Consider the following 26,899-nt stretch of genomic DNA (forward strand, 5'->3'; position numbering starts at 1 on the left):
TTGCTGTTTACAGAAACGTAGACTAACAGCACATACTTGTATATATATACATCCAAGATGGTGAACTCATCACTCAAAAGTGAGTACATCCTTCCGTCTGCACCTTCAAGGAATATCTGCTAAAGTGACTTCTGATCGTAGATGCCATGGCAAGGCGTAATCATAAAGAACGATCACAACCAGTTCATCGGGCACGTCTAGGTTTACTAGAGAAACATAAGGATTATGTTCATAGAGCAAGAGATTATAAATCGAAACAAGATCGTATCAGGAAATTACGTGAAAAGGCAGCTTTCAGAAATAAGGATGAATTCTATTGGGGTATGGTAAAAGGTAAAACAAAGAATGGAATAGCAATTGCAGATAGAGGAAATGTAGCTCTAGATATGGACGTAGTGAAAATTCTTAAATCTCAAGATTTGGGTTATGTTAAAGTTCAAATTGCAAAGGATGAAAAGGTGAGTCTTGATCCCAATGATGAGGAGTCATGGAGAGTCCAAGATCCAAGTAGCTGATATCATCATTATTTGCTGCGAAATTAGAAAATCACGCGACTGAGAGCAGAATTAGAAATTACCGCTCCTGTGGCTGGACCTAGTTCAACTTCAAGCTCAACTTCAGAGTGGGATGCAGCGGCTGAATTAGCTGAAGTTGAAAAATTAGCAGAAATGGGTATAATCCTTCGTCCTCAAGAAGGAAGTAGTAAGAAAGGGAAAGGAAAGGGCAAAGCACCTGCTGCAGGACACGTAATCTTCGCTGACGACAAAGTTGAATGTAAGCATTCTAAGCATTCTATGGCGCCACATGATAGGGGAGCAAGCTGACTTTGGATATAGTCGAGAATTATGGTCACACAAGTGGAGAATCAAGTGAAGAAGCTGTACACAATGAACAGGCTATAGATCTAGGTTGGTCAGAACCTTCATCGTCAAAGAAGAAGAAGGAAAAAGCCATTACACCTGTCCCAGTCATCGATGAAGAAGCAGTAGCGGAAGAAGCGAGAGTAAGTCATCCTTTGTTTTGACAAGATACAAGCTGATATTATTGTGATGATAGGAACATCGGATGGAATTGTTGACGTTACTTTCTGCATACCTGGCAAGATTGAAACTCCTTCGTCAAGCAGAATCGAAACTGGAGACCACGAAAGGATTGATGGGCAAAGGCGCAGCAACCAAAATAAGGGAATCGCAATATGTAGAAGACGAGACCGTTCCAGAGAACAAGAATGGCGAAAGGACGAGGTTGGTAGGCAAGATGTGGAAATGGAAGTTGGAGAGGAGGCGATGATAGGAGAAGAGAGCTTTGCATTTAGATGTATGAATATGTGTAAGACCCATGAATCGCAATGCATACTTTTGTACTGTATTGTATATATCAAGTTGTCTCGTCCATTGGTAAAGCGTCCACTTGCCTTTCCTCAGCACCTCTCTCAAATCTCATCTTTTGGGGTGCGAAAAGAAGTGCTAATCTTATTCGAGATACGAGATAAAAGCTGGTCAGTCACCGGATGTTTTGTTCCTCCACTCTATTTTCAACTATTTTTGTTGTCAACGTCATTTTGTCGTCGAAGGATCTCATAAACAGGCAACCTTCTTCAAACCTCAAAATTTGTGACATTGCTTCCTGATTCAATCTAGTCTGACTCTACAGACCGGATGTTGATATAGAAACAACATGCCACGCAAAAGCAAGACAGCAGAGGATGATGATATCGAAATAACGGTAACGCCTCCTCCTGCGACGAGGTCCAAATCTAAAGCTCGAACGCCTCCTACAGGATTAAGGCAAAGGATAAAAAATGCAGTCGATGGGACAGGAAAAGAGGTGGAAGAGTTGAATGTCAAATTGAAGAAAGAGGTGAGTTGTCGCATCGCGTTTCTTGGTATGTAAAATCCAGCTCACATCAATTGAAAATAGGAGGATGGTCATTACAAAGTGAGCTCTTCTTTCCTAAACATATTGACATTTTCCAAAGAGCTGATAGTCTGTTGTAGCTTCTTGGTATGTCATCTGGCTCATATATCTCTACCAGAAAGTCACTAACACCGAACAGCTCCCGGTACACCCTTCAATGAAATTGGTAGGTTCTCAACGACACAATTGATACCAATGCGTAAATCTGATTACATTTCGATAGATTTGAGCGAAGCAACTTTATCTCATCAGCAGCATCATCACCATCATATACATCTGAAACAAGTCACCTGGAAATCATGGCTCTTCGGAAGAAAAGTGAGTTTTCGTTCTTGTCGCCCTTTGACCATGAACAGAGCTAACCCTTTGGAACAGTTCTTCTTTCCAGCGTGAGCTAGCGCAGTGGCATAGGGAATCGAAATAAGCTGACGACATTACTTATAGAGGTGTATTACTTGGAGTTTGCATCTCACTTTGGGCAGTAGACCTGACCAGCTTGCCGTAAGCTCGTCAAACGTACCGACCATGTGTAAAGATATGAAGCTGACACAAAGTCGGACTTCACTGTAGAGCGGATATGAAAGATATTTGGGCTACTTTACCAGCAGCTTTGGATCCTAGAGATTTACTAGCCAATTTGACTGTTGTTGAAGGTAAGCATCATTGCTCATGACTCCTTCACACCTTATTTTCGAATCTGTACAAGACATATCCTATACCTTTTTGCTCTGCCGAGTTAATTTACTGAGATCTTTGCGTGTGTATAGGTGCAAGAAGAGCATTGGAGAATAGAGATTTCACAGTTGGAGAATCGTTAGCGGAACAATATGGTCTACAAAAACAACATCCCATAATATTAATACCGGGAATCGTATCTACTGGATTGGAAAGTTGGGGTACTGAAGCTATTGCTAGACCATTCTTCAGGAAGAGATTATGGGTAAGCTAGCATTGTCAGCTCTCCTCTCGATGCAGAATACAGTAGCTTACAAAAAGTGACGGTGTTAGGGAACATCCACTATGATACGAGCTGTCTTGACTAACAAGTAGGTCCGACCGTCTCCTCCTTATCAGATACTTCCTAACTGGGCCAACCTCCTCGTATAGGGAAAGATGGATTCAAGCACTTTCTATAGATCCTGAAACTGGTTTGGATCCCCCTGGATTCAAGATCAGAGCTGCTCAAGGTCTGGATGCTGCTGTAAGTAGATCGTGTTAGCTTACTCTTCCGCGGTAATTCGTACGAGCAGAGCTAATGGATCCTACAGTCAGAATTCATTCAAGGTCAGCTATCTGATACTCTGTCATTTTCAAATATCAATGTAAACTGATGTCTATCGGATGAATAGGGTACTGGATCTGGCAAAAGATTGTAGAAAATTTAGCTACAATAGGGTACGATACGAATTCAATGGACATGGCAGCTTACGATTGGTGTGTTTCTTTTATGCTTCCATTCCATCTATCTCATGTATATAAAGTGGAGATTGGCTGACATCGGTGACCTAGGCGATTGGCTTATTATAACCTTGAAACACGAGACTCGTATTTCACGAGGTTAAAAACAAAAATTGAGGTAATGAGGAAACACAACCGTCAAAAAGTCGTGCTATGTTCCCATTCGTACATCTAATCCTTGATCGCACCGTTTTCTTTCCGATTGTGCTGACAGTCCGCTGCTTTTATAGAATGGGTGGAACCGTCCTTCTTGTGAGTCAGCTCCGTTGTGGCTTTGTTGATAGTTCAAGCTAATATCATTCTGGGAGCGCAGTACTTGTTAGTGCCTTTTTCGGCAGAAAATACTTTTTTGACTGACGCAATGGTATAGCTTGAAATGGGTCGAATCGGATCCTGCTGAGAATGGATTCGGCGGGGGAGGAGGTGCAGCTTGGGTAGAGGTGAGCTATCTCATCCATTGATTGTGGCTATCACGCAGTGCTCTCGCTAGATTTAACGTTTACATACGGTATTGCTGACGTCAAACAAAGGAGAATATCGAATCGTGGGTGAATGTCGCAGGTACCATGCTGGGAGTCTCGAAAGCTATGACGGCTTTCTTGTCTGGGGAGATGAGAGATACTGTTGAACTCGTCAGTGAAGTCTTTGAGCTCTAAAGTCTTCTTTATGGCTGATATTTTACGGAATTCACAGCATCCAGCGGGTTCTTGGGTACTGGAAAAGGTAACCCTTCTTACTCATCGAAGTCATAGGCACAGCTCATTCCTAAATCTAGTTTTTCTCGAGAAATGAAAGAGCAAAATTATTCAGACGATGGCCTGGTGCTAGTTCGATGTGGATGAAAGTGAGCTGCACGCCCTTTCTCTCTGTTGCTATACAGGTATCTAACGCATTTTATATCCAGGGAGGCAACAGGATATGGGGTGATCATGAATCAGCGCCTGATGATCCTATAAATGCGACCGACACACATGGACGATTCTTCTCATTTAGACATCCGGGAGTACCAGAGAATGAAGAAGCTTTACATTTCGGAACTGTATCTCCTAATCTGACACTTAACGAAGCTGGACCATATGTCTTAACTCATACTCCACCAAGTTTCCAAAGAATGCTTGAAAGCAATTACAGTGTTGGATTTGAAAATGACGTGAAGAAACTGAAAGAAAATGACCGGGATCATACTAAGGTATATATAAATCAGCTTGATCGTATATTGTGTGGCAGCTCGTGCTAATTGTTATCCGCGGGATTCAGTGGAGCAATCCTCTAGAAGTCAGGTGAGCTGTCTCGTCAGGATCTTTGCTCCTTGAATACAGCTGACTGTAGGGTAGATTACCTGAAGCTCCTTCGCTCAAGATATATTGTCTTTATGGACATGGAAAAGAAACCGAAGTCAGTATCTGCCTTGTTGAGATGCTTCACGGAGCACAAGTAGCTGACGTTCATATCAGAGGTCATACTGGTATATGCAGGGAGAGTATGAGCAAGATGATACACGTTCAGATGCGGAGAATGAAGATGCCTTTGTGAGTAATCTGGTATACTGGACAACCAGTTGAAAGTCTTGCCACAATGATGAGCTAACGCACGAATTACCTCAGTGTGACACAACAGATCCCTCGAATGGATGTAATAACTCTACAACACTGAGATCACCATTGGATTTCCCCTTATCAAGAAAACATTGGATAGATTCAGCGATCACGGTCAAAGGCTCATTGCCCGAAGTCAGATCAGGTGTCAAATTCGGTGATGGAGATGGAACGATCCCAGTCATCAGTCTAGGTAGTATGTGCGTTAAAGGTTGGAATGGCACGACGAAATGGAATCCTGCGGGAATAGAGGTAGTCACTCAAGGTAAGCGGCTGCTCTCTCCTGAATGGTCAATCAGGATGAGAAGGGTAAACCGATGGCGGCTTGGCGGCCTCAGCTGGACATGATATCGCTACTGGAAAAAAGGCTCAACTAAAAGAGACGAGCCAGAGCTGATTTGTTGTCTATCGTAGAATATCTCCATTCACCTGAAAGTTTAGATCTCAGAGGTGGGCCTCAAACGTGAGTGACTTCACAACTTGAATCTGTTTATCAATGGATGATTAACGTTCGCCTTATTGGCCAAATGCAGAGCCGACCATGTGGATATCTTAGGATCTACACCTCTCAATGCGGCCATTTTGAAAATAGCAGCTGGAAGAGGTGATTTGGTGACTCAACAAATCGGTTCAAACATATTCGATTACATAGAAAAAATGGATTGGAACTAAGTAGATTTATAATTTTTTTAGATGGGCGACTGATGCTTGGATCGATTAATGATGATAATGATGATTTTCTTCCCATGCGTGATGTATGATACCTGTATTTTGTTCAACTGTTCGACGGTGGATCACCTCCACCCAAACTCTTCCACCGGGGTGAGAGCAGTGGTTAGTAGCTCTGGGATGACCATGACAAACCCTTCGAAACGTTGTCAGGCACGGTTCAAGTGAGATCTTTGCATTATCGAAACCATCATAGTCAATAATCTGCGATTGAATTCAACCACGTTCTCTGGATTGACGAGCTTTATCAACGTATTTATTCCCCATTGTTACACTGAGCAGGACTGCTTGAAGAGCGCCAGAAACAAAATGAGAATCGCAATAGTTGGTACGGGAGTGTCGGGCATTTCAGCATTGTGGTTATTGAACGAATACTCGGAACATGAAGTGAATATCTATGAGAAAGATGAGAGACCAGGTGGACATACTCATACTGTCGAGTTCGAGCGTGAGTTGTTTCTTTTCGTAGCAAGAAAGTTCTGGGTACAGAGGAAACTTGGAAGAGGTGGGAAGAGAGGTAGGGAAGAAACGACGAAGGGGAGGATTGGCCAAAACACCTGGATCGAAAATCGAATCGAAAATCGAAAAGAAACTGACTTTGTTAATTTGTTGACACGAACAGGAGATGGAAAAGAAAGTTGTCAAGTAGATACGTGAGTTTGATCTCTACCTTAATCTCAGATTGAAGGATCAAGCTCATTCATGTCTATTGTTGAATTTGGAAATGCAATAGAGGCTTTGTAAGTCATCTCGTCTCTATTTTCCAACTATCATCATCGTTATCTTAATCGAATCGATATAACGGGAAAACATTATCATCATCAACCAATGTGATATGTTATACTAATTATATTATCGTGCTCCTTCCTGATTCGTGATTTTCTTTTTTTTTTCGTTAATGAAATATAGATCGTTTGCAATCCACCTACATATCCAAATTTCTTACAATTCCTCAAATTGTTGAATATACCAACACTGAAAACTGAAATGACATTTTCAGTCACTAGGGATAGAGGTAAATTTGAATGGGCGGGTGAAGGATTATCAGGTGTTTTCTGTCAACTATCGAATTTGTGCGTTCATCTCTTATTCCTGCACTCTTGTCTTACCTTGGGCTTCAAGACCATATCTCTGTTCGACATCTTATTGCCCTGCCGAACGAAGAGGGGCAAGAGTGGTATTGAGAAGCTGATAATATACCCCTTGCCCAATGTCGTAAATAGGTTCAATCCACGTTTATACCGAATGATATTCGATATTATTCGATTCAATCTCTTCGCTACGGATTTACTGGATCAAGAAGGCGATAAACAAGGAATCAGTATTGGTGATTATTTAGAAAAAGAAGGTTATTCAAATGGATTTAGAGATGATTATCTCATGGTCAGTTTATATACCAATTCCACTTTATACCAATCACCTGAATCATCTTTCACACTACCAAAATGAGCCCATACTTTGAACAGTTGTATCATTGTTATTTCTCCCTGTCCATGGCTGAAACTGACAAGTGGTTTTACCTCGAACATTATAGCCAATGACAGGTGCTATTTGGTCAACACCGGCAGATCAAGCAGCATTAGATTTCCCAGCTTCAACCCTGATCAGATTCTTCCATAATCATCATTTATTACAACTTACAGGTAAACCAAAATGGCTAACTGTTCAAGGTGGATCGTAAGTCCATTTCTTCTTTCTATCGACTATCGTCTATCGACAGATTCACCAACATCGTTATCGTCTTTTCCGAGCTTCGTTTTCGTTTTTCCACATCCACATTGAACAGAGACTGATATTTTCCCTTCTAATAGAAAGAAATACCTTGATAGAGTACTCGACAAATTACCAAAAGAAAACCTTCATCTCAACACCGAAATTATAGCTATTGAGTCGCTAGATAACGGTGTTAATTTGGTAGAAGCGAATGGACAAAAACATCTATATGATCATGTCATCTTGGCGTAAGTTTGTTGTACAATCCGCCTTGTATGTGACACCAAATCCTGGTTGACGAGCTAACGGGCGTTACAGTACACACTCGGATACGACATTCAAACTGTTGAAGAACGGTGGAGGTCTAACAGAGGATGAAGAGAAAGCATTGAAACCTTGGAAATGGAGTAAGAATGAAGCTATCTTGCATTGGGATGAAAAGGTGCGTCATCCTTCCCCTGCACTTTCGTATACTAACAAGTGGAATGAAAACAGTTAATGCCTATCAGACGGAAGGCTTATTCAGGTGAGCTAACTCCTCGAGATAACGAGTATGAGGAGACAAGCTGACACAATGATGAATGCAGCTTGGAACTATCTTACACTTACTGAGGGAACTGAAAACAAACCTAAAACCTCCGATTCAGAAGTGGAGACTGTATCTCTGTGAGTGAGCCGACCTTCCGAGCGTAAATAGCACGATTGGACATTTTAAGCTGATTTATTCCGTCTCTTCAACAGGACATACGATATGAATATACTGCAACACCTTCCAGAGTCGAAACATGGACTAGTCCTGGTCACGCTAAATCCTCCATTCCCACCTGATGAAAGTAAAGTGATAGGGAGGTGGTCATATGATCATCCAATGATGACACACGAATCGGTTGCTGCTCAATCTCATCTACCCGATATACAGAACAAACGGAATATATCGTTCGTTGGCGCATGGACAAAATACGGTTTTCATGAGGATGGATTTTCATCTTCAATGAAATTAATTACTCAACATCCTTTCAACGTTAATCCTCCATTCCCCATCAAACCCGCTTCCAGAGGTTTACCCTCGAACGATGCCACTGTATTATTAGCTAGAGTGATAGTGAACCTTTTAGAATTAGGTAGAAGGAAGATCCAACCTGCTTGGTACTGGATTAGATGGATAGTTATAGTAGGATTGGTCTGGATAGAACAAGTGTTAGGTTCGATAGGATTGAAAGAACCCCAAGAGACAATAGCGAGACTGAAAGGGTATTGGGTGGGTGATGATGCCGAAGACAAGAAGAGGAGATGAACAGTTTGATTTCCCTTTCCCGAGCATATGCATTCATTTTTGGGTAGAGTTACCACAGTTTCGCTTGTATGCATCACTGTTCTGTCGAATGAGGCTTTGTTTCTTAACATTGCAAACGATGACAAGGGGTCATATTCCTTGTATCGGCCGACGACATGGAACAGTAACATTTTATTAGCCAGTCAAATAACGAGTATTACAAACCTAAATTCAATCTGAAAAAATTATATATTTTACATAAGAAAAGTATTGAAAAAAGGGAAAGCGCCAAGCTAGCTATTAAACTCCACTTATCGCCACCTAATTAAATACTTCGCACGACATTATAAAAAACCTTTTCTTCATATATACTGACTTGACTCTTCCTCCACACTATACATCTAATTTCAATATAGCCAAGAATGTCCTCTTCATGCTGTGGTGGTAAAGGTGGTTCAGGATGCTGTAAGAACCAATCAAATGAATCGAACGATGCTTCCGTACCGCTCTTACGGGGGAACAAGAAAACTGCGCAGCCTACTTCTTACGCTCAAGCAGTCGCTTCTCCACCTGACCAACAACAACAACAACAACAACAACAACAACAACAAACGAAATCTTACGGTGCCGTATGGACATTGGATAACGCGATTCCAGCAATTGGTGATAGGACACAACAACTTCAAGATGTTCTAGGTGATCACGAACCTTTGGGAAGTAAATGTTCAGCTCACGCGAGTGGGGGTCAATGTTGTAAGTCTCATATACTGCCATCCTCTTCTGTCCGTTCAAAGGATGTAGTACTCATGATTTACTGACATATACTTCCGATCGATAGGTAAAGAGCTTAAAGGTGATGATGAAAGACATTTAATAAGTCCTGAGATAGTCAGAGATGTGTGAGTGTTGAATTCGTTTGCAATTCAGTATACAATGCTGAATAAGCAATCTTTACGAATCCCTTTTCCATTGTATATTATCATGTACTATAGTATCATCGGTCTTTCAGATGGTCTTACTGTACCTTTCGCTTTGACTGCTGGTCTATCTTCTCTCGGAAGTTCAAGCCTGGTAGTCACTGGTGGTTTGGCTGAACTAATGGCCGGCGCCATCTCAATGGGTTTGGGCGGATATCGTGAGTTCTCTCGTGTGATTTAGGCATTTTCTCTTTCTTTCTTTCACTGACAATAGTGTTATCTTTTATCTGTGTCACTATCATTATATCAACAATCTACTCATCTTGCAATGGAATGGCCTGTTCACCCCTATAGTCGCTTCACAAGCTGAACTCGATCACTTCCATTACCTCCGACGACAAACCCAAGCAAGAGTCCTTCGATCATGTTCGGGTGAGATGGAACGAGAGGTACATTCGATTCTTGGTCCACTGGGAGTGAAAGAACCTTTGTCCCGTCTTATAGCCGAAGATCTCAGAGTCGTAGAAGAAGATCTATATGGTCCAGGTGAAGGCACGAGAGGGACAGAAGGTGTAATGCCTTCAAGAGAAATTGATCCTTCTTCCTCATTTTCGTCTTCCTCATCAAACAAAAAGAAATCTTGGGGTATACTCAATTGGGGCAAAGGTTCAAAATCTGAACAAGAACAAGAAGAAGAAGGTGGTCAAAGTAAAATAGACGAAGATATGGGTTTAACTGCCTTTTTATTGAAGTTCGGTGAAGGAATGGGTGAGCCTATGTTTCTTGTTTAAAATTGATTCAAACGGTCATAGTGACAAACGAGCTTATCAACACAAATTGTGTATTATCTAATAGAGGAAGTACCAAAGTCAAGATTATATATCTCAGCATTAACAATTGGATTATCATATTTCATCGGAGGTTTAATACCTCTTATACCCTACATGATAACTGATACCGCCGAAAAAGGATTAATCGTTTCTGCTATTGTGACCGGTGTAGTCTTGTTCATTTTTGGTGGATTCAAGACTTATTTCACGTGAGTCAGAGATGCATTTTCCGATATGTAGGATAACATACTGATCGTTGGGAACATAGCGGAGCTACTGGTGGTTGGGGCGGTTACGCTTATGGTGCTATCTCAACTATGATCGTAGGAGGTTTAGCAGCTGGTGCAGCATTCGGTTTGGTCAAAATCCTAGGTGTACAAGAATAGACAGTGTTGGATATATGGGCATATAGGGATATAGGGATGGTGTTTCGAAATGGCTTTTTCAAAACAATAGATTAGACATATATATATATCTATATATATATATATACATATATATTATACCCAGATTTCACATGTAACAATATGAATACAATACCTGATTCCTCCCATATAATGATCTACAGATTAGTTCGGTAGATTGTTATATAAGTCGCACATCACTTTCGTTATTGTATTGATATATTTCTAGTTGAGCAAACCAGTTTCCGGTGTGCTTTCACTATCACAGATATCATATACGTTCATGCGATTTGTTGAGGAGCGACATAGAAAAGAGTAAAAACCTGGAATCTGTTCTAGAATTCATTCCAAATGGAATCGCTCGCACGATGCGGTTACGGTTATATATGTATGCAAGAAGAAAAAAACAGAAAAACATGAATAGTCTAACAATTTTTTGTATGTTTGTATGGAAGGTCCTCTTTAAATGTCATATGAGAAAACCGATGAACCTCTGTGATGTAATGCTCTTTCGGAATGTCTATCGGAGCTTTACTCTACTCTACTCTACTCTATCCTATCCTATCCTATCCTATTCTACACCACTCCACTATGTTTTCTTACATTTTGGATCTACTCATCGATCATTGGCGGTACTACATCCGCAGCTACAGGTACACTTCCACCATGTCCCGTTGAAAGGTGGTCATCATCTGATGAAGGTGTGTTCTGATGATGACTCGTTGGTGGTATATAATCCTGCAATAATACAAACACGAAACCATCAGTCGTTATGCACGTTAAGAAAGGATGCCCATTCAACCAGCCGAACCCGGAACGGAACTTCACTTACCATCTTTCCGTTATCTCTATCTGGGCTCACTAATCTTGCGTATTCAAGATATAATCTGAACATGTAGATCTGTAAATCCTCTCTTCGCCATGCTACGAATTGACAGGGAGTGAAAATGTTAGCGGGTGTTCCTGAATCTCATCGGATAGAGAATCATTACTCACTCCTCTCAACCCAACATTGACCATTCAAAGCTATCCTCCTTGCAACCTCATCATGTGCTCCTCGTCCTGAAGGTGTTCCGCGGAAACTATAACGGTCGAAGTCTCAATCAGATTCAATTCTCTGGGGTAATTCACACAAAAAATCACTCACAATGACATGATGGAGAATAAATCGGAGTAATCCATTTTGGATGGAACGTAAGCGTACCATTCAGGTAATGATTTGGTATCTATGTGGTAGTTGGATCAGCTACGGATTTCTTTTCAAGGAATTTGCAGTGGATCAGCTGAACTCACTCCACTCAGGGAAGACTGTTGCTTTTACAACGACACTGCAAAACAGAAAACACTCGTCAGCATAACATTAGGGTAAAGATCAAAATACTAGCTCACTTATTACTGGCCATTAGACGAGGGAATCGAGAAGACCAAGCATTTCCGTCAGTCTGTGATGGTTGATAATGTCAGCTAAGTTCGCCTTCTCCTGGCACCGATCTTCGGTCCAAACATCCAAGCATAATGGGCAATTCCAACCCATCCATTTTTCCATGATCATTCTCGCCCATTTAATTCACCATCACTTCCCTTTTCTGACACCGCTTTATCAAGATATACTCACGTCGAAAACGTATTTGTAATCATTACTCTTTTCAGCGCTGTCTTTTCCAGTAAATTCGATTTCTTTTTCCATTTCATCACAGGTTCCATCATCCCAATCACATTGCCAATGACCTCCGGCCAATTTAACGTCCATGTAATATTCTCCTAGTTCCTTCAAGGGTAATGTTGATAATTCAGCTTCTCCCGTTGATCCCACAGGTGATAATACCTTGGTGTATGAATCGGTTCTGTCATTGGCCATGAAATGCAATCTCTCCCTATGTGATTGTCTCCATTTAGCTCCTTTCTTCTTGTCATGGTTGAGACCTGTGGCTAATCCTCGCTGAGGAATGTCGACACGGCATCAGCTTTCGTTCGAACGAACATGGTTCACCAGGGTCAAGGTTTAGGTTACTCACCCAGTACAGTTTACCGCTCTTTCTGCTCCATTCAGGATCAGGTCCAACATCGTCTCTTCTACCATCTCTACCAATCGGTGTCACAGGTATATCACCGTTCAACATGGTTTTGGAAGGGACTAAAATTGGATATAATTTGGTGTGAGGTTTAGGATGAGTCTCAGAATTATGTTCTTCCAATAGCATTCCGTGATTTTCCATATATGAAGGATGTTCACAGATATCCATAGCTTCTGAGTGGGTGCTTATGAACGTATCGGCAGCGACTGACAAGTAGCGAGAGGAGGTCAGCAGGAAAAGGTGAATCGGGTTGAATGTAAGTGTCAGTGACTCACGTGGTTCTTGCTCGCCTTTATTTAAGGGACTGTCTATAGCACAAGCCTTGCTCCAGTCTTGCTCGAACCTATCGTTTTCATTAGGATGATTTGACACTTTACCGGATTTAGCGGCGTTGACTAGTTCCTGTTGTCTGGCATGATCAAGTAAGATTGAAGGTTGATCATGAATTGTGAATGTAGCTCTGTGAATGGCTTTCGTGATCAGCTAGGTCTCTATCAAATGACAAGAATGCAACGGGAAGCTGAAAGAGCCTACGTACCTGACTGCTCCGATGTGTTTAATAAAAGGTTCTAACAAGTTGATTTGCGAATCTGCTCTTGGTCTACTTGCCCACCAAGTGTCTCGAGAGTAATCATCGTTCCATTGTAATTCTACTTTTCCATCATGTATGATCAAAGTAAACGTTTCCTGGATCTTCTCCGTTTCTTCTAATCTTTCTTTCAAGGTTTCGATTGGGAGACCGTAAAATGGTAAAAGGGAGTCCATGATGCTAGATGTACAGAATTCGTGATCGCGAACATGTCAGTGCTTTTGTTCGATTAGACTGTGGGGAGGGGACTGATGAAGCAGACTTACGCGTCATATTCATCTGGAAGTAAAACGTTATTGGATTGGGCGAAAAGCCACCTATACAATCAAACATGTATAAAGGTCAATTTGTTTTGTTCAGATTACACTTACCCAACGCAACAAGATGATTTGAAAAAGTAGAAAAACTCACCATTCATCGAAACCTTTTGGAGGATTTCTGTTCCATTTCTCTTTATAACCTTTTACAGCTTGATCTAAAGTTTGAGATTGTCTGGCTAACATTGAGTTCCATTTTATTTCACCTTGTCTTAACAAACCTAATATAGGATGAGTCAGACCTGTTGGCATCTTTGAAGATTCATTTGAATTAGGTGAAAATTCATCATCGAAATCCGGATCATAATCATTTCCTTCTGAAGGGGGTGATTTTGATTTGACTATTCCTTTACTTATTTGTTCCAAAACCAATAATTCAGCTCTACGTTTTTCTGATTGTGACAAAGCTTCATAGGGAGATAAGAAAAGACATTGACCATCTTCGTCGAACTCGGTGGGTCGTGAAGGTGTGTTGGGATTTAGAATGGGTGGTAACCATTTTGAAGGTGAAAAATAGGAAGCGTCAGGTTCATGATGTGGTAAATTGGGTGTTAATACAGGTGGTAGTGTTGTAGGTGCGAATGTATGTAAAAATAAAACTAATATCGTTCCAGATAATAATAAAACTATTAACCTTCTAGGTACAGGTACTGATAATGGTGATGGAAATGGAAAATTCAATGCCATCGTGCGTATACCGATAAGGTGGATGAGTTGTGAAGATTATGGTGGATCTTTCTTGACCAAACCACAGATTTTTCAAATCAAATGAATGTGGGAAGAATCTGGTCTCACACACCCCCACGATATGACTGACTATGCTCAGATCAGGATAAGGGGATCAGAAGGAGAGATTGGTCGGTTGGGAAAAGGATTTCGTTGTCCTCAATTTTTGAGAACAATCGCGTCTAGCTATGTTATGTTGATATTATGATATGCTGTTTTCTAAAAGATATTATTATTGATGGATGAGTTCTTTGGATTGTAGAAATTGGAAGTTTGGTTGGGACACGTGAATGATGGGGAGACGCGAAAGTCTTAGCCAAAGGGGGTGAAGCAGAGATCCGTGCGGGAGGAAGAACAAGGAAGGGAGGCGGTGAAGGGAGAGGAAAGTAACGTTATTTAGCCAGTCTAAGGGGGTTATGATGGGTGATTACGATATAACATACGTATGATCGTGTTGTCTGGTGAACGAGGATGATTGAGATGTATGCACAGTCGTTTATTGGATTAGACGATGGATAAACAAAGGCGAAGATGAAGATTCTAAGTTGGCTTTGAGATGGGTTTCTGTGGTATTCAAAGATTTATTACATGAAGCTGCGAGGAACGATCTCCCAATGATTTGATTTGATTTCCTTTTTTCTTTCTTTCTGATTCCAAAGTGAGACAATATGTACCAAGAACAGTAACGAGCAGTAACACCAAAAAAAAAGAGTTATTCACCGCACAGACCCACGCCCCCACCCCACACGTCGCTATTTCCTAAAAGGGGGAATCAGCAGACGGTATTAGGCGCTGGTCACCGAGGCTTAAAGGACTCGTGCGCCTATTTGACAGATCTGCGAGAACACATGAAAACAAAATGTCTATTATTCATCTTACATCTTCCATCTTCCATCATTTCTGCCTTTCAATATACCAAACGACATACAAACCATCACTCGACCTTGTCGATTGGCAAGTACGAGAAATTTGTGATTGTTTTCAGCAATTATACAGATACTCCGACTGAAATACAATCATTATGCCATCATTGAGATTCTGTGGTGAATGGTGAGCAATATATACCTCTTATTCCATCCAATTTTGCCGCTGATGTAGGTTACTGACCTATTTGCTGATGTATACAGTAACAACCTTCTTTACCCAAAGGTATGTCTTCCCTCTCATTACTACCAGACGCTCAACCAATTCTCCCTGACTAATCCCGTATGAAATGTTGTAGTCCGATAATAACGCCAAAATCCTTTTGTATCAATGTCGTAATTGCAATTACGCAGAAAACGCTCATCCTGAACCTGGAATGGCACCTTGCGTATACAAGAATGATCTGTTGACTATCGCAAGGGAACAAGCGGGTGAAACTAAAGATTTAGAAACCGATCCTACGTTACAAAGATCAAATATTGAATGTCCAAAATGTTCAAATCATGAGTGAGTTATTTGTTTTCGTTACTTCGTTTCTTTTTCTGTGTCTGTGTCTGTGTTTGTGTCTGTGTCACTGTTATTTCTTCTCGGATTGGCAGAATATCTTCTCTTGTTTATTGCGCAATTTGTCATCAATCTACTTTTTCGATCTCACGACTTCATTACTCCTGAAGTCGATCTATCAATATCATCTTGCCAAATATATTGTTTCTATTTCCCTTGCATTCCTCGTCTCCAGCTTGACCGGAATCCGTCCGCCGTACGAACTCATACTGATACCTAAAGTCCCCTTACAGAGCTGTATTCTACCAAGATCAAGCAAGGAGAATAACGACCAATATGACATTGTTCTATCATTGCACGAATTGCAAATTCCTATTTAGAGATCCAAAGATCAAACACCGATAGTCCGATGAATCCGATGAATTCGATGCGTATTAGTGAATCACAAAATGCGGAAAGCGGTGGAATAGCAAATGACAAGGTGAAGAAGGGAAAAGAAGAAAAGAATTCTTTCAATCAACAAGTGGATACTCGGATAAACTCAGTTTATGGATTTCGAGGTCACGTTTCATGTGAAGAAGCGACTCCAGAAAAGTTGGTTGTCAGAATACAAATTAACATCGAATGATGATGATCAATGGAATAAAATCATGTTTCATGTTGTACAATACATATATATCAAACAATGCATTCTCGATTTTACTGTATGTTTTTCACTAATAGTTTAATTTGACTCTAAGCACACTTCACACGTTCTATTTCTCACGTTCTACCATCTCTATTGATGAATTACACGCAGTCACGTATGTAATCGTTCTCCCGACAACTATAGAAACGCAATCCGATCGACCTACTCTACCAGTGGAGGGGAAAAAGGATTTTACCTTCAGTCGGACGCTTTTTCTTTATTTTCAGCTTCTGGAGCTTCTCCTGCTTTACCAGCTATTTCTCTAACTCCAAAATCAAGTATCCAGCATTTACCAGCTTCCTTCTGTTTCGCATAGAATTGAGCAAGAAGACACGGTCAGCAACCATCTCCTCTGAGTCTTGTAAATTTAGTAGATTTGGGAAAAAACTTAAACTCACCTGTTGGAGGAACAACCTTTCTCCATCGAATAAGATCACGTTGGCGATTCCAGATTGGCCAAGAACGAAATCACCGGATATCTCGGTACATCCAAGATTTCCATCGTCGACCTCATGTACAGGTCGGATAACATCTCTACGATATCGAATTGGTTTTCTTCTCTGAATATCATATGATCGAATTGAATTATTCGAAATAATGTCAGCTTTTGATTCGCCTCAATTACCTCCCTGAACTTGCCCCCACCCCACCCTACTTCTAAGCTTTGCACTCACATCTGGATCATCTGATTGATTAGTCAATTCGCCAACCCTACCTAAACCACCTAAATTCCTAAAATCACATGCTAGACCTCTTAGTCTCCTTTGATTGAAATCTAAAACAGATAAACGAAGAAGTCCATGTCGTTTCAATAACTCATAATTATAATTATAGAGCCGTAAACTGTTTTGAGCTTCATAGAAACCTTGATAATAAGAAGGGGAACTGATTGGTTCACACCAAGTATAAGAATGTTTGGACCATTTAGCATAAGGGATTGGATTTATACCTGCAAAAGGATCCCATTCATCTCCCCAGGCCACATCCGGTGGTGGTATTTCACGTCGTTTTTCCAATTTGAATTGTTGCAATCTACTTGTCGGTAAAACGATCACTAACCTCCATTCTATATCTTCATTTATCACAAATTCAGTCGCGACCAATATCAATCCAAATGGACCGTTCCGTTGTAAAAATGGTATATGATCTTGATCTTTTACGACGACAGTAGCACTTTCGGGAAGATCCAGCAAATCACGGACTGTTGAATCAAGTAAATCCGCACAAAATGGTAGTTCCAATAAAAGCGGCAAGGAACTCGTCCCAGGATAAGTGGTATCGACTTCGAAAACAGCAAGGGTGGCAGCTCTTCGAGATTCAAATTCAATGCACGGTAAGTGAATCATTTTATATTCACTTGGAAACGGGTCTGAAACAGACTCACTGATTGGGTACATCTGCAGCTGGATTATGAGGCATATCAAGACCGAGGGCAATTCCTTTTCCTGCCCAAGCCATACCCAAATTACTTTCCCAGATGGCTGGAGCCACCGGTGGGAGTCGCTACGAAGAAACGATTGATTAGATGAATGAAATGGGAGTATTCACTGATAACTCAACTGACACCCAAACGTTCACCTTTACCCCAATCATAAATCCAAGCTATACCACCACACCAGATCATGACTCTTTGACCAGCTGTCAAACTAACATTATGAGGTTCCTCGCCATCCCAACCCTCTTCTCTAATTCTGAAACCACCTCTTTCGTACGGTTCGGCATCTTCAGTCTGGTTAAACAAGTGTAAGATTCTCATATTCAAATTTGTTTTTGCATCTTTACCATGACCTTCATCTTCTTGTACGATAATGACATCATTATGTATATCAACATCGAACAGGTCCGTATACGGTTTAAAATCCACTTTAACTTTTGTTGGTTTACCATGTACCCATACGGTACACAAAGTCCATTTACCTTTATCTTCTTTTTCTAATTTAGTAGGTTGATCAACTGGTTGAGTGACAACATATTTACCTGCGACTGAATGTAAGAATTGATCTTGAGGTAAATCGAATTCCGTTATTCTAGGTCTTAATAAATCTATATTGGTTTCTCTTGTTAATAACCTTCTTAATCTTTCTCCTGCTGGGAAATCTCTTTCACCGTCATATGATTGTGATTGATGCATATGCTGTCTTAACATTAATTGTAGATACACCGATTTACGAACCAGTTTATTCCATTGACGACATGCTTGAGCGCAATGGACTATTTCCAATGATTTCAAGTGCCGAAAAATGGATTCGACAATTTGTGAATGTAATTTGAATATAGGAGGCGGTGTTGTTGTTGTTGATGATATGTTAGATTTTGATGTAGTATTTGTATTATTATTTGTATTATTATTTGTATTATCATTCGTATTATTATTATTATTGTTGCTGCTGCTGTTGTTGTTGCTGTTGATGCTGTTGTCCATATCGTTGGGTTTAATCCTCTTGTTCTCGTTGTTATTATCTTTATGAGCCAGATCGTCGTGATGAGGACGAGGATGAGGGTGAGGATGTCGTAAGTTTTCAGAAGTTATAGTCATCCTTCAAATGAGGTTGGACGAAGCGTGTGAGAGAGGGGTGTGTGTTTGGGGTAATCCGAAGATGAAAAAGAAAAAACGTTGTGATTCAGAAAGACGTAAAAACGATTGGAGACTCGATGGCATTCAATAAATGTACAGTTGACGAATTTTGCCGTTTTGCCAACCACCAACCAATGAAGAAAAGGGAAAACGACTTAATTATATCATTGATGATGATTGAAGAACGATATACTTCCAACTGACCTTTCTTTGTCGTCATTATCATCTCTAATGTTCCGCCCCCCACTCCCCACGATCTAAATCCTCTTGTCGTAGAAGGTGACTTACTTGATCTGTCTTTTCTTTTTCCTTTTACTGTTTTTTCTTAGTCAAGGGACTACGAGTGTGATACCATCTCATTTCGTCATAGGCGTTTGTTTCCATACTCGAGTAGTCCCCCGACAATACTTTGACTGTACTCACCTGTGGCTTGGCTTTTGAGGCTAATGCAGGTGGAGTTGACAGGAAGCACCCCCTTGGTTTATATTATTATGTCATTTCGATTAGATAACGACTCAAGCCGAGAAATGAGTTCCGATTCTCCGATGTCCCGACGATCGAAATCTGATTCCAGTCTAGTGGCTACGAGTACGTGATACTCGTCCTCGTTTTGTATGACAAAGGAAAGCGCGACACAAATGACACATCATGATATATATTAAACACAAATACATGACATGGACGATATCACCAATTCCCTTGCATGGACAATCAAGGGTTCAAAACCCCTAAGACGCAAAGTTGAGTATCCAGACTTTCTCATTTCCTTCCTGTCACCGGAAAACAGAAAACGCCAGATTGTCAGCCAGCGAATTGTACCGGTGTTCATATATCATCGAACAGCTCACGTGTTGAAAAACCAATTTCTGACTATCTCCAATCAACCTTTGCGGTTCTCCCGGTAAACCTAACGGGAATCTACCGGAACTTACCATGGAACTAGAACGGTAAGGTGTGGCGGGAAGACTACTGAAGGAGTAATTCAGTGGGTCTGATCTGGGCTTCTTTGGTCTCTGTAAAATGAGAATCATTCATTCCTATATCAGTACGGATCTTCTAGGCGACTTTTATACCAAAATTCACAGTCAAAATCATATTGATCCCATCAAACGAGAGAAAACGACTCACATCTCCATTGTTAGGAGCTAAATCCAATTGCAGTCCTTTCAAAGCTCCGTATTGTTTCCCCCACACTTCAACTTGACGGTGATCAAAATCTTGAATATCCAATTTCAACATACCTATCTGTTTCATGTCTTTATCATTGGAATCAAATTTGAATAATCTTGACCCGACTTGTGACGTGTTTTGATATCCTTCCGTTAATTGACTTTTCTGACCTGATCTTGATTTTGGAATGGTGTCAATGAAGAAATGAGCACGATGTGCCCATCTTTGAAATGGAATACTATCAACTCCGTCGAACGGATTAGTGGTTCTTCTCCATGTTCTTCCTTTTGGGCTTTGTTTAATCCTAGATTCAATCTTGATAATCCCTAATGATTTGATTGGGATGACGATACTAAGTTCTTGTTGAGTATGTCCAGGAATCAGCTTGAATGGGTAGGTGATTCTGATAAAAGAAGGATCTGAACTTTGTTGAAGGATAGGAAGATGTTCACGAGATACAACGATCTTAATTTTTTTAGGTATGTTTCCTGCTTTTCGAATGATCTTGGATAAATCGTATGAATTGTATGGAAGCCAAAGTAGTAATTCAGGTAAATAGGGAGGTAAAGGTCGATTTGAGATATTGAAGATTGCAAGGTATGCGCCACTACGTTTGACTCGTCAAGCCCGGATACTGAGTGGTTTGACTGATGCTCACTTACATGGGATTGTTATTAGCTATCCAAGGTAATCTTGATAAATCCAGACCGATCAATAAGCCCGTATGAGAAACAAGTGAACCAGAGATACTTTCCCATGTTTTCTGAGGAGGGAATCGCTATCATTGAGGGAAACCCACATGCGATCTCGCGTCAGCTCACACCGAGCGATATCATCATCCTTTGATCACAGACTTAAAATTCTGCCGAATGGAAGACGATGATGCAAATAGTGAGATTGGTAAAGACGACATTTTTCAAAGAATTACACTCACTCCGAGATTATCCCCAGTTTTCCAATTAAAAATCCACCATTTCCCACCCAAACCCACCACAACTCTATCATCGGCAATTAAGCTGATCTTAACGTTGATACCCTCTTTCCAGTCTTGATCAGGTATAGGTATTCCGCCTCCAACGTACTCTTCCGTGAATCCATTATTGGTGTGAATATGAAGAGGATGTATGTAGCCATCAAGACTACATACTATAACAATATCTTTCTGTACATCGACAGTAAGAGTTTGTAAATCAGGTTCGAAATCAACAGTGATAGTTAGATGTCGACTACTTCTACTGTTATCGTAGATGGTACAAACTTCAAATCTAAGCCTATCTTGTGATTTAAGATAGGGCGATGGTGATAGGGATGAAGGGTATGAAACGATGTAATCACCTTGAACAGAATGGATAAGATGATTTCGTTTCAACGGAAATCTCGTTATTCTAGGTGTCAATGAAAGTATATTTCTCTCTCTTTCTACTAAATCCTTAACCCGTTTCGATGGATTGCAATGCAGAGAGTCGTTTTCATCAATTGGTACTTGATACAGTTTTTGATAGAGCTTCAATTGTATACTGGGTGTTTCTCTTATGGTATCATGAAGTTGTCGATTGGTGAGAGAACATGAGATTATATCCTGGATTGAAAGTGGAAGTAGGATCGCTTCGATCAGCTGCGGATCAAGTTGAAGCATCGTTCTGTTCTGGGTATCGATTGATGTTAGTTTGGAGACACAGGCAGTAGTAAGTGAAAGATATCGAAACAAGGAGATCGATTTCACCATCAGTATGATATGAGATTTGTACGTATATATATATATATATATATATATATATATATATATCCAAGTCCAATCATGTCAGCTCTGACCATTAGACCAGAACCTTGAAATCTTGAGATGTGGATGACGACCATCACAAAGTAGTCGCCATCCTTTGACACTGTGTGTGTGTGTGTGATGATCCGATGATCAATGTATTACTACCTCGCTTCCCACATGATCGTGCATTGTATCATCATCCAGATGTATGTGTTCCACCTTCATCATCATGAAGACACCAAATTTATGCGGATGATGCATCAATCTTCCATCCGGGTTTTCGACCCTGATCTTAAAAGTATCTCGTACGTAATCACATCTGAATGTTGGGGAAAATGATCAGAGATCATCTTATTGTTCTCATGTTTCATATCTACATCACATTGCAAAAATCTATTGTCTGATGACACATACACACACACACACAAATGATATGATAATGAGCTTGGACCTTACCTCTCCCACTGTCAGCCCTGCGCACTGAGCACTGATCCCTGCCCCCTTTTCAAACTATTGACGAGGGAGGTCAGTGCTCAAATCCCATCGACATGTACCAGTGGAGCTACAAATAAACAAAGACAGACTGATTTCCAGAATATTTCAACTTCTTCCTTCTTCATCATTCTCATCCTTATCGTCAATCCCATCTCTCCTCTGCTTATACACGTACTGATAGACACAGAAACATCTCAAGCATGTCACCTGTACTATCTGACACACCTGCAGTCAAGCTCGAACCATCCTCTTCTAAAACTGATCCCGTCAATGGGAGAGGACTAGAGTCGTTGTTCACTGATCATGCTTACTGTGAGATCTTGGAACAGGTTATCGATCATCTTGATCTGAGGGATATAGCCAGACTTCTGAGAGTGAGTCTGACGTCCTCCATTCCATCATTACACAAACCGACAGAACGGGAAATTGTATCTTATCTGTTGATATAGGTCACCAAACTTGTCAATGAAGTATTCACATCTTCATCAAAACTACAACTTTCTTACAGAAGATATTATCATGCTTTACCTGAGTCAACATCGATTACCGCGATCCAACGTGGATCAACCTGTTTCACGGATAAACGTAGTACTTCCCAACAACCACATTCAGCAAAAACCCTGTCTGACTTATTAGAGAAAGAAGAAAGACTTGATGTGTTAAAACCAAGTTCTATAAGGTGTATACACGTACCAAATGCTACCGTCTTCGAATTGAAATCAGGGTTATTATTGATGGGTGAATGTTTGCATAAGATTCCAACTCGCCCTAGTAACCCTCAAGGAGGATTCAAGTTCGATGCTTGGAGTATCTGGTTATTGGATGATAAAACAGTTAATTGCAAAACCCCTTCATCGTTGATGAAAGACAGAGGTGGTGTAAGGAATCAAGGATTTTGTAAATGGAGGGTTGATTATGGTGATACATGGGATTTCATCTCCATGTGTCCTGAAGATAACGTTCTCGCCATAGCTAAAGAACAGTGAGTGTTTTCTTATCTCTTCTTTCAACTCTGACTTGCATCTGTCACCGGAACCTTCCTTCAATACCCAGGCTACAAGCTGATTATCGAGTCAAAACCTGTCAGCCAAGAAGTACCATGTGGATATCTTACGTCAAATTCCACTGCGCTCACCTCACGTCGAATTCATTTCTACCAGCTAATTCCTCCTGCGGGAACCCCGACTCCACCAAAAGGTGCTTTTCAGGGAGCTACCCGACATCCCGAAGCAGCTCTCTCTTTCATTGAAGTCAGAGTACCAGCCAAGTACCATTTGCATCAGGTGAAGATTCAGCTTGCTCCTGGAGGAAAAATGGGTGTCATGCTCCATGCTCCTGCAACAGATGTAAAATTCAGCTTTTTGGGTTTCTGGGATTGGAAAAAAGGTGTCTCCTTGGGTGTGAGTGCCGAAGCGTCTTTGTCATTGATTTCGGAAGGCTGACCTTAGACTACAACGTTTGGATAGGCGGTTACACCTACACCTCATATACTTAAAGCGGATGATTTTCGTTTCTTTGGTCCTTTTGTTATTGTTTCCGTCTTTCGTGAGATCGGATATCGAGATGAGCTCTCTAAAGAAAAAGGGGAATCTCGAGACGATAACAGACGATCAACGGCAACCATCAGAAAGATCGCTAAAGGTTATAAAGTTCGAGGTAGAACCAGTCGCGCTGGACCAAGAGGTAGTCCACATGATTCCGAAGACGAAGAGATGAGCGATTCGGATTTGCACAAGGATAATCTCGCCTGCATTGAAACGTACGAACTGCTCAAGCCTTCAAATGGGAAGGAACCTTCCCCATTCGCACACCGAGCTTATACGGACCGAGGATACAACCCATCTGAACCATGCACATGGGATTATCAGGATATTCCCACATGTGCAGCGATAGCTTCCTTCTTCACGCCTCCGCTTAATTCGACTACTCAAGATATTGGACCATTAAGTATGATGCTCCCTGGGTTACGTCAAGGATTAGTTACTCCTAACACCTGTGATCTAGGAGAAGTTTTCATAGATGACGCCTTACTCAAAGGTGAAAGAGATGGTGTTATGACTTTCACCATCGTCGCTAACACCTATGATGAGTTTGGAAACCAGGTAAATACCAAATGTCAAGGTACAATCAATCTTAGAGAAATTGTTCATCGTATCACTATCATATTGACCGACAGAATCAGGCCAGAAAACTGGGATAGGAGGAGTCACGCCATTCAGACTGATTTAGAGACGATGTGGTCTGATGATCCAGCCGTATACCAATCGCTTCAAAGACAATTGGGCTTAGACCAATCTGTTGTGGAAGGTGAAGTTGATGATGTAGGATGGGAAAGCGATCCAGAAGAGGCAGGACGAATATCTATTTCTCTCGCGGCTCTCCAGCTGACAAGTGGCAAATCAAAATCAAGAGGGAGAGGGAAAGGTAAAACTTCATCAACATATAAAACTAAATCTGGGAAAACATTACCCTGATCTTCAATCGATCCAACTCCCAATATACCTTCAGGCGCGACTTTGACCGGGAGTCATCCTGATATATTTCCCATGTCACACATTCACTGGATTCACTGGTCGAAGAGTTGTTCATTCAGATTCTCGTTTGCGTCGAAAACACCTGCTGCATTTGGTACAAGAGTCTTGCTGAGTGAATATGACGTCAGTAAGATAATGGGCCCTCATCAACAGATGAAGGCTGTGCCAATGGTTTTAGTAATGAGGGACTTTAATTCGAATCTGTTGGGGTTGAAAGATCACGATGACTTATGGAGATTCAAGAGGAGTTTAGGTAAACCATTTCGTGAATTCGCGTCTTCAACAGATGATCCTTCCATATTCGCCGGATCCAGTAAAGGGTCCACCTCAGATTTTTCTACGAATTCACCTAGAAACGGATGTGGATCGGGTTCGAGCACGAATTTACAAACTACAATGGGTGAATGTAAACTATTAAAACCAATCCCATTACCTAAATTCAATTATGATAAAATCAAAAGAACTCATTCCAGTCAATCGGATAGTAAAGTTTCGACAGAAGATGTATTCGAATCTTTATTCATTGAATCACAATTGAAATTTAGAGAAACTAGAATTGAATTTAAATGGGATATGACAAGACCTTTATTGCAAGTTCTCTTTGATGGTGATCGGTTAGTCATGTACATGGTGAGTCGTGATTTTTACCTGTTATTTTCTCATAAACAAGGTGTATGGCTTGTTGCGAGTGACACAGTAACCTGTAGAGCAGAAGTACCGTTTATCGAATGAAATGCTGATCAGGAATTTTGTTGAATATCAGCAAAACGGAGTGAACATTTTAACGTTTTAATGAACCAACAAATCGGGGACAAATAACTCGGCAGAAAGTTGAGTGTAGATGGATAATTGAGAATATGCCAAGATCTGATATGGGTTTTCCATATTTGCACTGAAGATGGACATGAACGGAAACAGTATATTCTCTGGCAGAATATAAGGACGGTATGTATACATGGAATTTTGGGTACATTTTGAAAGGGAGAATGAACGGATCGAATAGAATTGTATATAGAAAGCGAATACTATTTTTATGGAAATTCACATGCATCTGTATATAGCTTTAGGGACTTCACTGTATTCGTGGACATTCATGGATATCATGAAAAATCTCATGAGATCATACAGTTAGGTGGCAAAAGTATCCGATCAAAAAGTCGAGCAGATACCTTAAAATTGATCGGATACTTTTGCCACGTAACTGTATATTGCATAACATGTCATAAGTTGAGAGAATTAATCTGAAAAGAGAGCCCCATTATAAACAAGCTGAAAGCAGAGAAAATATTGTCCCGAGGGAAGCTATGGTCTGATTACCCGCCCATTACAGTACGATTACATGACCAAAAGCCTCCAGTCAATCCCACATATACATCTGACTTGATTCCAATTTCTCTGACACATGATTCTAATTCGATTATTCACAATGTCCTTCAAAGCCCATCTAACAGGAAACAAAGAAGATCTCAATTTTTAAAAACCTCCTAAATCGTAGAAAAATACTTATACGTCCAGGCTCAGGCTCAGACATGCATTTATTGTCCATCCTACCAGGATGAATGAGATCATGCTGAAATACGTCAAGGTATTCCAAGATATTATTTGGGAATTAGCGGAATTCGTTACTGCTTCTCTTGATTTATCATTCGAAGTGGAGTATCCAACAGGCATGAACAGAGTGGCGTTGGTAGCTGTACCATTCGA

The 26,899-nt window shown here is 40.8% G+C and overlaps 10 protein-coding genes across 10 annotated transcripts; 7 read left to right on the top strand and 3 right to left on the bottom strand.

The window, feature by feature from the left end:
• Positions 1–146: 146 nt before the first annotated feature.
• IL334_003532 (uncharacterized protein) lies at positions 147–1,290 on the top strand (the record flags this gene model as incomplete). Its single annotated transcript, XM_062935262.1, has 4 exons — positions 147–458; positions 543–774; positions 837–1,003; positions 1,057–1,290. The coding sequence occupies 4 exons, from the start codon at positions 147–149 to the stop codon at positions 1,288–1,290; spliced, it is 945 nt and encodes a 314-aa protein (XP_062791313.1).
• A 387-nt stretch (positions 1,291–1,677) lies between these two features.
• On the top strand, positions 1,678–5,642 carry IL334_003533 (uncharacterized protein; the record flags this gene model as incomplete). The annotated part of the gene is made up of 25 exons (XM_062935263.1): positions 1,678–1,860; positions 1,921–1,938; positions 1,998–2,004; positions 2,057–2,083; positions 2,141–2,235; positions 2,293–2,306; positions 2,362–2,418; positions 2,488–2,570; positions 2,685–2,857; positions 2,926–2,963; positions 3,025–3,118; positions 3,186–3,201; positions 3,267–3,351; positions 3,427–3,540; positions 3,746–3,815; positions 3,906–4,007; positions 4,069–4,098; positions 4,151–4,219; positions 4,280–4,564; positions 4,633–4,655; positions 4,710–4,770; positions 4,830–4,904; positions 4,980–5,235; positions 5,385–5,433; positions 5,504–5,642. The coding sequence occupies 25 exons, from the start codon at positions 1,678–1,680 to the stop codon at positions 5,640–5,642; spliced, it is 2,163 nt and encodes a 720-aa protein (XP_062791314.1).
• A 366-nt stretch (positions 5,643–6,008) lies between these two features.
• Positions 6,009–8,706, top strand: IL334_003534 (uncharacterized protein; the record flags this gene model as incomplete). The annotated part of the gene is made up of 11 exons (XM_062935264.1): positions 6,009–6,147; positions 6,322–6,352; positions 6,433–6,439; positions 6,609–6,772; positions 6,923–7,082; positions 7,234–7,376; positions 7,511–7,660; positions 7,731–7,854; positions 7,908–7,938; positions 8,000–8,078; positions 8,154–8,706. The coding sequence occupies 11 exons, from the start codon at positions 6,009–6,011 to the stop codon at positions 8,704–8,706; spliced, it is 1,581 nt and encodes a 526-aa protein (XP_062791315.1).
• Positions 8,707–9,107: 401 nt separating this feature from the next.
• Positions 9,108–10,818, top strand: IL334_003535 (uncharacterized protein; the record flags this gene model as incomplete). The annotated part of the gene is made up of 6 exons (XM_062935265.1): positions 9,108–9,438; positions 9,524–9,584; positions 9,678–9,820; positions 9,957–10,370; positions 10,458–10,641; positions 10,701–10,818. The coding sequence occupies 6 exons, from the start codon at positions 9,108–9,110 to the stop codon at positions 10,816–10,818; spliced, it is 1,251 nt and encodes a 416-aa protein (XP_062791316.1).
• A 630-nt stretch (positions 10,819–11,448) lies between these two features.
• IL334_003536 (beta-1,2-xylosyltransferase 1) lies at positions 11,449–14,504 on the bottom strand (the record flags this gene model as incomplete). Its single annotated transcript, XM_062935266.1, has 12 exons — positions 11,449–11,574; positions 11,669–11,760; positions 11,833–11,918; positions 11,984–12,062; positions 12,130–12,164; positions 12,226–12,278; positions 12,452–12,775; positions 12,852–13,117; positions 13,187–13,371; positions 13,450–13,680; positions 13,767–13,817; positions 13,912–14,504. The coding sequence occupies 12 exons, from the start codon at positions 14,502–14,504 to the stop codon at positions 11,449–11,451; spliced, it is 2,121 nt and encodes a 706-aa protein (XP_062791317.1).
• A 1,060-nt stretch (positions 14,505–15,564) lies between these two features.
• IL334_003537 (uncharacterized protein) lies at positions 15,565–16,376 on the top strand (the record flags this gene model as incomplete). Its single annotated transcript, XM_062935267.1, has 4 exons — positions 15,565–15,593; positions 15,671–15,692; positions 15,766–15,974; positions 16,265–16,376. 4 exons carry the CDS (start codon positions 15,565–15,567, stop codon positions 16,374–16,376), a joined length of 372 nt encoding a protein of 123 aa, XP_062791318.1.
• Positions 16,377–16,857: 481 nt separating this feature from the next.
• Positions 16,858–19,195, bottom strand: IL334_003538 (uncharacterized protein; the record flags this gene model as incomplete). The annotated part of the gene is made up of 5 exons (XM_062935268.1): positions 16,858–16,962; positions 17,058–17,219; positions 17,334–17,967; positions 18,044–18,162; positions 18,224–19,195. The coding sequence occupies 5 exons, from the start codon at positions 19,193–19,195 to the stop codon at positions 16,858–16,860; spliced, it is 1,992 nt and encodes a 663-aa protein (XP_062791319.1).
• A 767-nt stretch (positions 19,196–19,962) lies between these two features.
• IL334_003539 (uncharacterized protein) lies at positions 19,963–22,040 on the bottom strand (the record flags this gene model as incomplete). Its single annotated transcript, XM_062935269.1, has 5 exons — positions 19,963–20,004; positions 20,083–20,247; positions 20,363–21,011; positions 21,067–21,182; positions 21,339–22,040. 5 exons carry the CDS (start codon positions 22,038–22,040, stop codon positions 19,963–19,965), a joined length of 1,674 nt encoding a protein of 557 aa, XP_062791320.1.
• Positions 22,041–22,861: 821 nt separating this feature from the next.
• IL334_003540 (uncharacterized protein) lies at positions 22,862–25,135 on the top strand (the record flags this gene model as incomplete). The annotated part of the gene is made up of 4 exons (XM_062935270.1): positions 22,862–23,035; positions 23,111–23,643; positions 23,749–24,061; positions 24,128–25,135. The coding sequence occupies 4 exons, from the start codon at positions 22,862–22,864 to the stop codon at positions 25,133–25,135; spliced, it is 2,028 nt and encodes a 675-aa protein (XP_062791321.1).
• A 213-nt stretch (positions 25,136–25,348) lies between these two features.
• IL334_003541 (uncharacterized protein) lies at positions 25,349–25,988 on the top strand (the record flags this gene model as incomplete). The annotated part of the gene is made up of 2 exons (XM_062935271.1): positions 25,349–25,825; positions 25,959–25,988. 2 exons carry the CDS (start codon positions 25,349–25,351, stop codon positions 25,986–25,988), a joined length of 507 nt encoding a protein of 168 aa, XP_062791322.1.
• Between the last annotated feature and the right edge of the window lie 911 nt (positions 25,989–26,899).

The sequence above is a fragment of the Kwoniella shivajii genome, chromosome 4 (assembly GCF_035658355.1).
Source record: "Kwoniella shivajii chromosome 4, complete sequence".
Classification (NCBI taxonomy): Eukaryota; Fungi; Basidiomycota; class Tremellomycetes; order Tremellales; family Cryptococcaceae; genus Kwoniella; species Kwoniella shivajii.